The sequence below is a fragment of the Sceloporus occidentalis genome, unplaced genomic scaffold (genome assembly GCF_023333645.1).
Source record: "Sceloporus occidentalis isolate IW3139 unplaced genomic scaffold, rSceOcc1.0.p SCAF_57, whole genome shotgun sequence".
Taxonomy (NCBI): Eukaryota; Metazoa; Chordata; class Lepidosauria; order Squamata; family Phrynosomatidae; genus Sceloporus; species Sceloporus occidentalis.
The window spans coordinates 119132-132503 of record NW_028317037.1 but is presented as its reverse complement, the minus strand read 5'-3'; the positions used below and the strand labels follow the sequence as shown (position 1 = coordinate 132503).

Below are 13372 nucleotides of genomic sequence, written 5' to 3'. Positions count from 1 at the left end.
AATGAAAGATGGGAGACCGGTCTGTAATTGTTCATGTCCAAGGGATCTAGGGAGGGCTTTTTCAGAAGTGGCTGTGCCTCCGCTTCATTTGAGCAAGATGAAAAATAGCCCTCCCTAAGGACCTGAACAGACAGGCCAAAATAAAGCTGCTTCGGAACACTTTGGAGGTATGCTGTTTAAATGCTGCATGCGTCCTAAGATACCAGAAGCCACACCAAAGTCATGCTCCAGTCCTAAGGACTGGGGGGTAGCTTTGGTGCAGCTTCTGGCCTCTTAAGATACATGTGTAATTTAAACAGCATATTCAGTGAGTCACTGGACACCTCATCTATAGCCTCTCCAATAACGCTGGCGTCCAATTCAGCTCTTATCTGAGAGATGTTATCTGTGAAATGGTCATTTAAAGCATCACAGTGAGGGGTGGAAGGCTCTAATATTGAGTTCCGGAGGGAAGATGCCTGAGTCATGTCCCAGATTCCCCCCCCCCCCCTTTAACCGTCCCTCTATGCTTCTCTTCCCTTGGCACTTTCACTCCTTCACTCCTTCATTCTCTTCCCTTAACCTACATCCCTTTGGGGGGGAGGTCCAAGGCCCCCCAGGGGGGACATTCTTTCTTGGGCTGAGGATCTCTCTACTGGTCCTCAGCAAGGTTGTTGTGAAGGGAAAGGTATGTATGTGTGGGGGTGCCTAATCCTGTGGGTCTTCAAGCCAAGTTCCTAGGTTGCCAGGGGAGGGTCAGTTGTTTCCCCCCATCTCCCTCCTCTTGGATTTGGCCTCTACGTCTCTTCTCCCCCCAGACATAGCCCCCTCCCCCAGAGATACCCCCCCATGTTGTTTCTAATGCTATTGAAGCCTATGGTGTGTGATGCTCTGTATTTGGCACAAAAACCTCCCCCAAAAGAGGCATCAGAAGGGAGGGTCTCTCCTCTGCCCCACTTTGCAGGAGGAAGGGGGCTCCTCAAAGCCCTTTTTACCTTTGGATCACCCTCCCCTCCATGGCCATACCTCTCTCCAAGGGTCCCCCTGCACCCTTTCCTGGAAGTAAAGGACCTAGAAACTGTTGTACATTCACTGGTAACTTCACAACTTGATTTCTGTAATGCGCTCTACATGGGGCTACCCTTGTGCCTAGTCCGGAAACTTCAACTAGTGCAAAATATGGCAGCCAGGCTGGTCGCCGGAAAAACTAGGAGTGACCAAATAACACCCATCCTAAAATCTCTACACTGGCTGCCTATTCGTTTCCAGGCACAGTACAAGGTGTTGGTTATAACCTTTAAAGCCCTGCATGGCTTGGGTCCAACCTATTTGAGGGATCGCCTGCTCCCACATAATCCACCCCGCACCCTCAGGTCCTCTGGGAGAAATCTATTGCAGCCTTTAAAAACCAGGGCCTTCTCTGCAATTGCTCCCAAACTATGGAACGGCCTGCCAGACGAGATCCGTCAAATTGCCAGCTTAGACAACTTTAAAGAAGCTGTCAAGACGGATCTCTTCCGGCAGGCCTCTCCTGAATAAAAGTGCCGGCCACAGAATGACTTCCCCCCGCATCATGTATCAGCCCACCGCTCTGTCCTCGTTGTATTTTTTATTGTGTTTTTAATAGATATTTTAATTGTAACATGTTTAATCCTGTTTTAATGGGGGGAATTTGGGACATAATTTTGTAAATGTGGATTTTAATGTGTTGTGAGCCGCTTTGATTGTCTCGTCACAGAAAAGCGGGATACAAATAAAAGTTTTATTTATTTATTAATTTATTATTTATACTCCCCCAGTACCTGGGCCCAAATGAATCCCCCAAGGAGGGGCTGGGAAGGAAAGAAGAACAGGAGGCCTGGCAGGCCCCCTGCTTTTCTTTGAGGGAAGAAGAGGGGCTTCCTTCCTTCTTACAACACCTGAAGACCCTCCAGCCATTTGGACGAGAGCTATCCCCACTTCACTCCCTCCCTCTGAACAGACTGTGAGGGCAGTAATGGCTTCAGGGGCTCAGACTGTGCATGCATAGATGCCCCAAAAGCCCCTCCTCAGCATGCACAGGGATCAAAAGGCCCTTGCTGCTGCTGCTGCTTTTTCCACTGTCGGCCTTTGGAAGAAGGGAAGGAGTACGCCCTTCTTTCCTTCCTTCCTTCCTTCCTTCCTTCCTTCCTTTCTTCCTTCCAGAATGGAGCCCATGCTGCAGAGCTGGACTAAGGAGGGAAAGGCTGGGAAGGCTCTGCTTTGTACATATAGCTCTCTCTCTCTGTGTGTGTGTATAAATGTGTGTGTGTTTGCCTCTGTTTTTGTGGCTAGAAAAGGATCTAAGGCCTGAGGAAAGAAGAACGTGTCAAATTTGTGCAAATGCAGAACTTCTGTGCATCAATGAGTACAGTGTGTTGAAACAACAAAGAACTTTATTAAGAACACATAGTCAGAAATTCAGTATTTAAGTCAGAACTGCCCACCCCAAGCCAAAGAATACATTTAAACCCCAAAACCTAAAACTCCACCCTCTTCCAAACCTAGCCCCCACCTCCAATACGCACAGTCTATGCCCCACAGGTAACAAGGCCCCTTTTGCCATTCCCAGAGACTAGCCCTTTCTGTTAATATTGGCCTCTAACTTTCATCAACCAACATCCCACAAATTCCAAGCGCTATCATTGCCATAACTATACTAGCCAGCTGCAACAAATCCCATTCCTCTATTCAGCTAACCTATACCACGATCAAAAATCCCCAGTCAATTTTATAAACTAAAGCAATGATATATACTAATAGCAATTAAAACCTAAACCTAACAAAATACAACTTTAAAGTATAAACAGACATACAGACAGACACACCTAACACAAAACATCACAATTCTTGACAAAAATAATGTTAGTTCACTTCTAGGATTTGTGTGGCTTCTCTCCTGTGTGGCCTCTCCGATGCATCACTAGGACTGACTTCTGAGTGAAACATTTCCCACAATGCTGGCATTTGTATGGCTTCTCTCCTGCGTGGACTCTCTGATGTATCACTAGGTATGACTTCTGAGAGAAACATTTCCCACAATGCTGGCATTTGTATGGCTTCTCTCCTGAATGGACTCTCTGATGTGTCACTAGGTGTGACTGCCGAGAAAAACATTTCCAACAATGCTGGCATTTGTATGGCTTCTCTCCTGTGTGGCCTCTCCAATGCATCACTAGGACTGACTTCTGAGAGAAACATTTCCCACAATGCTGGCATTTGTATGGCTTCTCTCCTGTGTGGACTCTCTGATGTGTCACTAGGTCTGACTTCTGAGAGAAACATTTCCCACAATGCTGGCATTTGTATGGCTTCTCTCCTGTGTGGACTCTCTGATGTGTCACTAGCACTGACTTCTGAGAGAAACATTTCCCACAATGCTGGCATTTGTATGGCTTCTCTCCTGTGTGGACTCTCTGATGTGTCACTAGGTGTGACTTCCAAGAAAAACATTTCTCACAACGCTGGCATTTGTATGGCTTCTCTCCTGTGTGGACTGTATGATGTCTCACTAGGTGTGACTTCCAAGAAAAACATTTCTCACAACGCTGGCATTTGTATGGCTTCTCTCCTGTGTGGACTCTCTGATGTGTCACTAGGGGTGACTTCGAAGAAAAACATTTCTCACAACGCTGGCATTTGTATGGCTTCTCTCCTGTGTGGACTCTCTGATGTGTCACTAGGTTTGACTTGCAAGAAAACCATTTCCCACAACGCTGGCATTTGTATGGCTTCTCTCCTGTGTGGACTCTCTGATGTCTCACTAGGTGTGACTGCCGAGAAAAACATTTCCCACAATGCTGGCATTTGTATGGCTTCTCTCCTGTGTGGACTCTCCCATGCATGACTAGGACTGACTTGTAAGCAAATTTTTTCCCACAGTGATGGCATTTATATGACTTCTTTGTTGTGTGGATTCGCTCACGACTGACAAGTTCTTCTGTAAAGGAGAACAATGACAGAGAAGACTGAATCTCAGCATTAAGAGAGGAAGGTGTTACCCCAAGATTTAGCCCTACGTTCACCCCTCCCTATTTCAGGTTAAATTAATAAAGTTGGTGTGAGTGACCCGACATGACCCTGTTCTGGATGCCCCCAAATCCATATAACGATTGTATCCTTACTTATAGGAGCTTGCAAAGAAGAGATTGTAGGGAAACTGCCATAAGGAAATCAGTCGAAGCAGAAAATCAGGCAGTTAAAAAATTCTATTAAATATATGTTAAAACATTTTGATTGAAAAGTGGCATCGTATCTTGTGAGACGGCCATAGAGTCCTGATCCAGAGCCCAAGGCATGATGCAAGTTAACTGGAGAGGATGCCTCATGCTGTGTGACACCAGGAGATGACTCACAACCAATACAGTATACAGCTCACATGCGGATTGATGTGGGTTGGAGTTGGGTGTAGAAGAGATTATGAAGTTGATGGAAGTCGGTGAGGAGAGCTGGTACATATTTGTTTTCTATTCCAACTCAAGATAAACAACCTCCAAGGACTTGGAGGAAATCAACTGTGTCTATGAGTTCTTTTTAAGTGTGGCAAATAGTCAGTGCATTGCCAATACCTATATCTAGAGATTTTCTTCTGTTCTCTGCTATGTTATTGTTGATCCCTGGGAGTGTCGCCTTCAGATTGTGCTATACATTGGACCTGAGAGCCAGTGTGATGATCCTTTTTGGCTGAAGAATTTCCACCAAGGACCCACTGCATTTAATTCAGTTTCAGACAATTCTTTCCCCACCCAGGAAACATTCTAAAGCAATTTAAACCTTTTCGAATGTTTCGTTTCTGCCCCCAAGCAACGATTTCAGTATAAATATCAGCCCCAACTGACTAGTCTTCAGCATCAGTCCAGTTGCAGAGAGACACTCCATTGGTTTACATTGCTAAACACCTCACTACACTAGCCAGCCTCACTTGTCATGGGAGTTACTGACTTCTTTCCCCATTCTGGACCCTCAGCAATTGCAATCAAGTTCCATCTAGGTAATGTATTACCATTAGCAAAGCCTTGCATTATTCACCACGACCACCTTTGTTACCTAGTTCTTGTGTATGTTCATGAACACTTGTATGTGTGTGTGTGTTTTGCTTTCCCCTTAAATAAAACACAGAAACCTATTTGAAATGCCTTTGGAGTTCTGTGTGCTTTGGGGCCTGATATAGTTGGGATGAATCCCGAGATCACGGTTGCCCCAATCTCTCCTTTGCGCTAAGCATGAAATTCCCCTAAAAGCATAGCACTTGCGGGTGACCTCCCCAGACTCCAGCATTTCAGGTAACATAGCACTTCTGGAATCAACCATGGAGCCAAGCAAGCTCAGGTTGGAAAAGAAACATTAGAGAAAAAGGAAATTTCACCTTCACCATCTCTTTCCTGCTTTTCTGTTTTTCACATTCCCTCCATCTCTCTATCACAGACACACACCCACAGAGTGTGATGCACAAAAGGGACACTTTGAGACTCATTTCTTGAGAAAGGCAGGACAATCAATTTACAAATAATGCATTAGGAAAAGCAGAATAAAGGGGCTGGGACCTGGATTCCAATTTTGGTGAGGTTCAAGGAGAGCCTTAAAACAGCTTTAAGACAACTCCAAGACAGGGATGGACTACTGTTGGGGATTGGGGAGAGTCACATTGGCTGCCACAGGATCTTGAGGCAACCCCACATTGTGTCGCCTAAAAATATGGCATAATATTTTGCCCCTCAATATCCCACAGCATCCCTTTGGGGAAGTGGAGCCCATTTGGCACTGCTGGGCCCTCTCTGGGCCATTGCAGGGCCAAGGGAGGCCTTTTTCCCACAAAGCCTCTCCAGAGCCTGGAAAAGTGGAAACAAAAGCCAGGAAACTTGTTCAGGAATGGGCTGAGGACCATTTAGGGGCAAAAAGCATTAATATCCATGGCTCCTTCCCACAAAATTCCAGAATTAGCAGTTTAGGGTTGGATAGCCTTACAAAGTGGAGAACAATAGTGCCTCACTAAAACTAAAAATTCCAAGATTCCACAGGAATATGTTTTGACAATTAAATAATGTGTGAAAGGGAACTAGGAATGGTAGTAGAGCACAAGTTGGGCATGTGTCAACAGTGTGATGCAGCAGCTGAAAAGGCCAATGTGATCCTAGGCTGTATCAATAGGAGTATAGTGTCAAGATCAAGGAAAATAATATTGCCTCTCTATTCTGTTTTGGTAGGGCTCACTTGCAATAATCCTGTGTCCAGTTCTGGGCACTACAATTCAAACAAATGCTGAGAAGCTGGAGCATGTCCAGAGAAGGAAAACCAAAACGGTGAATGGTCTGAAAACCATGCTCTCTGAGGAACGACTTAGGGAGCTTGGTATGTTTAGCTTAGAGAAGAGAAGGTTAAGAGGGGACATGACAGCCCTATTGAAATATTTGTAGAGATGTCATATTCAAGATGGAGCAGGCTTGCTTTCTGCTACTCCAGAAAAAGAACATGGAACAATGGATGCAAGCCACAGGGACAAGAGATTCCACTTAAACTTTAGGATGGTCTTCCTGACAGTAAGAGCTCTTCAACAGTGGAATATAGGCCCAGTACTGACCATGGAAAAGGGGTGGTCTGCAGCTGCCCCTTTCCGCGGAGGATTCCAGGCCATGGAGAAGCGGCAAAATGTTGCTTCCCTGTGGCCTGGAAATGGATGTCCTCGGGGCTTCATGCCCCTGGACACCATGGGAGCCAGAGCTATGGCAGAAAGGGGCCTCTCTCCCTGCCATCATTCTTGCAGCCATTTGGTGGCTGTGAGAACGAGGTGCGTGCCCAGAAGGAGCTCTTTCAGATTTAGACATGGTGCGTGCGTGACATCATAATAGCAGTGCCCATGTATACAGGGCGCTGGCATTATAGCGCTGCTGGTATGTATTACAGTTAGGGAGCATGTACATGATGCGCTCTTCCCAACCCTAATACCGGTGCTGGTATGCCGCTTGTTGACGGTCTGTACTGCGCCATATTCCCTCAGAGTTTGGTGCTCTTTCTTTGCAGGTTTTTTGACAGAGACGGGATGGCCATCTCTCAGAGATGCTTTGAATGCCTATTCCTGCATGGCAGAGGATTGAACCGGATGGTCCTTGCAGTCTGTTTCAACTCTTTAATTCAATAATTCTAAAGTGGAATTATAGCGTTCTGACATTGAATTATGAAAGGGCCCTCAGTCTCCACAGGAAGGGCAATGGATTCAGCTTCCTTACCCACAGAGGCCACATTTTCATAATTCTCCATCATCACAGAACTGTACATAAGTTTCTGCTTCTTTGTCAACAGTTTCCATTCCTCCTTGGTGAAATATATCGCCACATCCGCAAAGGTCACCTGCAATAGAAAATAGCCCTCATCCAGAGAATGACCAATAAAAGGGGGGGGGGAGTACATGGTGCATTGCAAATATTATTTCAACACTTCAGAATTCAGTCCAGCAAATAAACTTTAAAGTCTGCAAGCAAGCAAAAAGCTACAGCCTCTGAGATCCAGATTGTCTTGAACCCTTTCAATATAATATACAATATAATAAAGAATATTATTTAGGCCATTTCTGGGATATTATTGATTGATTAAGATACTGACTATCCAGACATGTATAGTACATTTAGTCACCAATGAATTATAGTGCATTTAGCCATATCTCACCTAATTTGAGAGGCAAATTCCATTTTTAAAAAACAGTTCTGGGGAGTACTCTGGCCTTGAGGGCCACTGGGCCCACCCTCAATTTAGCTCCAGAGATATTCTTCCATATTCCTCAGCATTTCACAGATGGGGAAAGAAAGACACATCTGGACAAGCAACACCAAAAGGGGGTCAAGATGGCCAAAGTTGTTAATGATGAAGGTCACAAAAGCGAGGAAGGGTACAGCAGTTTGATTTGGCCCCCAACTCCTGGCAAGGGCAAGGCCCCGCCCCTTCTCTCCTCCCTTCTCCTCTTTTGAGTTGTTGAGCTGCACACATCTTTTGAACTTGGAACACATTTTGCAGCAACTGAACTGAAGGGAGAAAGTGCGAGGAGGAGAGAGAACTAGGACATTTTCAAAGCCCCTGAAAAAATGAGGTGACAGAGGATTAACCAGGACTCTCTCTGCCACACTGGGACAGTATGTTCTCCGCTTGCTTTCATGAGGTGGCCCAGCAGGGACACAAATGAAACTAATAGTCAGAAAATTCTTCTCTATGCTATAATAGCAGCAAGGTCAGTGTTTGCAAAACAATGGAAAAAAGAAGAATGTCCTACAATTGAAGAATGGGGATTGAAAATGTTAAGATTTTTTCGAAATGAATAAATTGACTTACTTTGTAAATAATAAATCATTAGATAATTTCTATAAAGAGTGGAATGTTTGGAAGGAATATATTAAGTAATGGAATTTTTTGGGATGAGTCCTGTAGAATATGCCAAAAGAGTTGAAATGATATTGGAAAATATGAAATATAGAACATATGAAGGTAAATATATGAAGAAAAATAAATAAACAACACAGTGGTGATATTGATAACATAGTATATGGTATAAGGTGGAATGAAAAAAGTATAGAAAAGTAACGTGATAACGGGTATTCAAGCCTTTATTCAGAAGTATTAAGAAGCCATTGGTAAATAGTTGGTAAAGAGATAAGAGTTCAGTTAAAATAAAATGGTTTTTATTTTTGGAGAAATCTGGAGAACCAGGAAGTTTATTTAAAGAAATCTACATAAGTCTAATAGATAAAAGGGTTTGCTTCATAATGTAATTGGATTGTCATATGTCTTTTTGTCATTTGTAATTTTTAATATTTTCAATAAAAACTTTTAAAAAAGAAATTAATAGTTAGGGTGGCAACTTACAAAAGAGTTGTTGTACCTCAGCAACCTCTTTCTCTTGGAGCCCAACTCCCTCCGCTTGGCCCCTGTGTCGGCCATTAGGTAGAGAGGTCTTGGTGGCCTTGCACTTGGATCACGTCCAGCAAAAGATACCCCAAAGCAGTGTACAAGGGGGCCAAGATGAAGTTCCTGAGAAAAGAGACCAGGGTTAGGCTTGGTTTGGCAAGAAACCCTGCAGCACTCAAAGTCACAGAGATTGTCATCCTGCTGGTGACATATGCAGGTCACATATGCTTTCCTTCTGGCTACCAAAACACAGCTGGATCCTTCTCTAATACCTCACACTCAACTCTCCCACCATGGTGGACCCTCATTCTCCCAGTGGCCAAACCAGTTGCACTCCATTGACCAGTGAAGCCGCTGGCCAGGCAGGGCAGGAAAGGAGCTCTCTCTTCTCAAGTTTCTTCCCTTCCATGGTAACCAGCCCTCCTCCCAGGATCAGGGGGCATCCGAGGATTGAGCTGATGGGAAGGGAGCACCCAATTCCCATGGCATCTTGGCTTGGGAGTATCCTGTTCCAGGCATATGCTGGCCTAAATCCTAGTCTGTATCCTATGCTTAGTCCTGATCGGAGTAGAATCACTGAATCGGTTGGATTTATCTATATGTGGACATCAGCAGTCACTTATGGGTTGAGTGAGTCTACACTCAAGGGTTAACCAACAGAATTCAGGACTCCTCAGATTTTTAAATGCAGGAATGCAAATTTTTCAGGCTGTGTCATCATCACTGATGAGAATTTGACTTCTCATTCACACAGAGGAAGAGGAGGAGGACCTGCTTTATGTCCCAGGTGGAGAAGCTCTAGCTCCTGGGCTGGATAAGACCTACATTACCTTAAGGATCTGATCCATGGCCTCCCCTCATCATGGCCCCTCCTCATTTACACACTGGTGAAAATAATTATTTTATTTTTGCAAATGAGACCATTTATCTGAGCTTAACTGCTGTGTTTATATTTCGGTCAGAGATGGAGCATGAGGTGTGCATCACCTCTCTTTGTTTCCTGAAGGCACGCAGAAATTGATGCATGTACATTTGTGTGTTTCTGAATTAACATATTGTCAAAATCACATTCACTTCACTTTACCTTGCATGTTTTTAAAAAGTCTGCACAATGCTGAAGGTGGTGCATTTGAAAAAACAAAAGTCTATAAATGTATAGGTCTTTGATGGAACATTGCACCCTGGACTGTGGTCATTCTTGAGAAGTGAAATCATATGTAAATTCCATGAAACAAATACCTCACAAAGCTCTAATAAACAACACGTACACACAGTCCCCACACAAAGGACTTACTGGCGCACTGTGTGTCTGGGTCTAGAAATCTCATTTCCACCTTCTGGGAAGACAGTGCTGCCAGAGACTGAATTTGGGGCTTTATGCCTGCAAAGCATGGGCTCAGTCTCTCAGCTGCAGCCCTTCCACACAATCCTGGACTGAAACCTTTAAACAAAGTCCTCTTTCAGCTCCAGGAATAAAGGCCTACCTTCAGTACAAAGACCCTGATTCCTGCAGCCCCAGAAATGCCTCTTCTGCAGTCCTTTATGGCGGGAGCTTCCCTGGGTCAGAGGCCGTCTCCTCAGCCGTAGAGAAGGGTTGCTCTGAGTGCGAAGGAGGAGGAGGTCCAAGGGCTGAGGGAGGGAAGGCAATGGGGAAAAGGCCAGTGCCAAAGGCTATGGAGGGCAGAAGGTGGCAATGCCTAGGAAACTCCTCTGAGTCCCAGCCATTCTAGGAATGAGTGGCAGGAGTCAGTCCAGGGGGCTGAGGGGTCTCCTTTCCCAAAGGGGGAGGCAAGGACCGGTGGACCCTCCCCAGCTAGGGCCCAAAGGGAGGGTCTCTTTCCCACCTCTCTCTCCCAGCCCCCAAAGCCCAGCCTCCCCACTGGCCCTGGGTCCCCTGCCTCCCTTCCTCAGACCCCCACAGGCCCCTTCCTTCCTTCCTTCCTTCCTTCCTTCCTTCCTTCCTTCCTTCTCCCCAAAATGGAAGGCCAGAGGCACAAAGGGACACACTTCCTTCCTTTTGGCCCAAGGAGCCTGGCCTCCTTCTGACTCTGGAGCCTCAGGAGAGAAAGAGGAGCCTCTGTTCAACTGAGGCCTCAGAGAAGGTTCTGGAACATTATTTCCCACAGTCACCAGCAGCACAAAATGGCCTCCTGAGTCTCAGCGCTTGACAGTTAGCAGTTTGAGGCCTTCAGGGAACCCAAAATGGAGGATGAAAGTCGGAAGGGACCCCAAACAGGATTTCTGATCCTAAAGAACGGTTTTCCTGATGGCACCCGATGGCTGTGAGAACAGAAAAAGTCCCCAAACAGGACTTCCAAACCTTAACAACACCAAAACATTTTCCGGAAGCTATTGAAAGGAGGAACCTGATTCCCTCAATTACAATCAATAGTGAAAGATATTGATATTAATATTAAGAGAGCCCATCGTCCACAACCCAGCTCAGGTCTTGACTGCTCAGGAAGGCCAGTCCAGCTGCAGGTGGCCCTCCGTCCATCCATCCGTCCGTCCTCCTTTCCTTCTGCATTCCTCCTCTTTTCCCCATCATCAGCCCCTTTCCCAAGAAGGCTGCATCCGCACTATAGATATAAGGCATTTTGATACCGCTTTAACCGGTCAGTGCTATGGAATCCTGGGATTTTACCTTTGGGACACTTAGCCTTCTCTGCCAGAGAGTTCTCATTCCACAACAAACTACAAATCCCAGGATTCCATAGGATGGAGCCAGGAGAGTTAAACCGGTTTTGAACTGGATTATTTCTGTAGTGCAGATACAGCCTGAGTCGGTTGTAAAAGGATAGAAGCACCCAAATTGAATTTTTATCCTATTAAAAATGGTTTTGAGTTTTAAAAATATAAGCAGTTTGTTTTTCTGACTAATCCTTATTCTTATTTTTGTTGTTTGTTTGTATGTTTGTCTTGGTCATATGAGTTATTCTGGTCTGCCTCCTTCCTTCTTGCCTGAAAATCTATTAATAAGGAAACTGAGAAGACTTTTAAAACCTCCCAAAGGAGCCACTTTTGGCCTTGTTTGGGGGGACTAGCCTCCTCTTTGAAGCCAAAACCCAGTGTTTGTGAAGAAGAACAAGAATAAGGCTTGTATTAAAACTATCCTCTCCATTTCTGATCCCTTTTAAAACCCATGTTCACCAGAAGGAGCAGAGCTAAGAAAACCCTCTCACAAAAGACACTCAAAGGGACACAGTTCCTTCCTTTTGGCCCAAGGAGCCTGGCCTCCTTCTCTCTCTGGAGCCTCAGGAAAGAAAGAGAGGACTCTGTTCAACTGAGACTCAGAGAAGGTTCTGGAACATTATTCCCACAGTCACAAGCAGAACAAAATGGCCACCAGAACACAGCACTTGGAGGCCTCAGTGCAGTAGTGAAACCTACCACTTCCAGGCCTTGTCCCTCTGATCCCTCTCCCTCTCCCTCTCCCTCTCCCTCTCCCTCTCCCTCTCCCTCTCCCTCTCCCTCTGTCCCCTTCTCACTCACTCTTCCGCGTGCAGAGCTAAATAGAGAGGCAGAAGCTCCTCCCCTTCTTTAATCTGGCCAATGGGGGCAGAGGAGCTGGAAGGCCCCGCCCCCTGCCCCACCCTCACAGGCTCCTCCTGCAGTTAATATGGAACAAGGCAGGAGGGACTCTGGAGCCCCAGCCACACTGGCGGCCATTTTGTGTTCTGGCAGCCATTTTGTGTGCTGTATGTGACTATGGAGTATGTTCTAGAACCTTCTCTGAGTCCTCAGTTGAACATGCATAAACACACACAGATACACACACACACACACACACACAGAGACATACAGACACACATATACACACATTATATATATATATACACACACACACACACACACACACACACAGACATATATACACATACATATACTGTATATATACATATGTGTCACAACAAACTACAATTCCCAGGATTCCCTGATTTGACAAGGGAATTGCCTCCACGCTTCCAGATCACAGCCCCAGAGAAAAAATCTCTACAGTATATCAGCATTGCCAATTTAAGTCCACTTTTTCAGCTGCATTTGAATTTAATAATGGTAATAATAATGGTGATGATGATGATGATAGATAGATAGATAGATAGATAGATAGATAGATAGATAGATAGATCGTGTAGCACATTTGAGACTCACTAAAAGAAAAGTTGGCAGCATGAGCTTTCCTAGACTTAAGCGTACTTCCTCAGATGTATGGGAATTGTAGTTTATTGTGGCACCAGAGCTCTTTCTCACAAAACTACAATTCCCAGGGTTCCCTAGCACTGAGCCACGGCAGCTAAAGTGGTCTTGAACTGGATTATTTCTGCAGTGTGTCTTGGAACCAACTCAGGCTGCATCTTCACTCCAGAGACAATCCAGTTTCATACCGTTTTAACTGCCATGGCCCAGTGCTATGAAGTCCCAGTAATTGTAGTTTGTTATCATACCAGGGTTTGCTGAGAGAGAAGGTTCAATGTCTCACAGAACT

General features: G+C 45.2%; 1 protein-coding gene across 1 annotated transcript; it reads right to left on the bottom strand.

The window, feature by feature from the left end:
• Window positions 1–2642: 2642 nt before the first annotated feature.
• Window positions 2643–9734, bottom strand: LOC149287649 (uncharacterized). Its single transcript, XM_089492531.1, has 2 exons — window positions 9717–9734; window positions 2643–3965 (listed from the first exon to the last, which is right to left on the bottom strand). The coding sequence occupies exons 1-2, from the start codon at window positions 9732–9734 to the stop codon at window positions 2874–2876; spliced, it is 1110 nt and encodes a 369-aa protein (XP_089348657.1). The 3' UTR covers window positions 2643–2873.
• Window positions 9735–13372: the final 3638 nt, after the last annotated feature.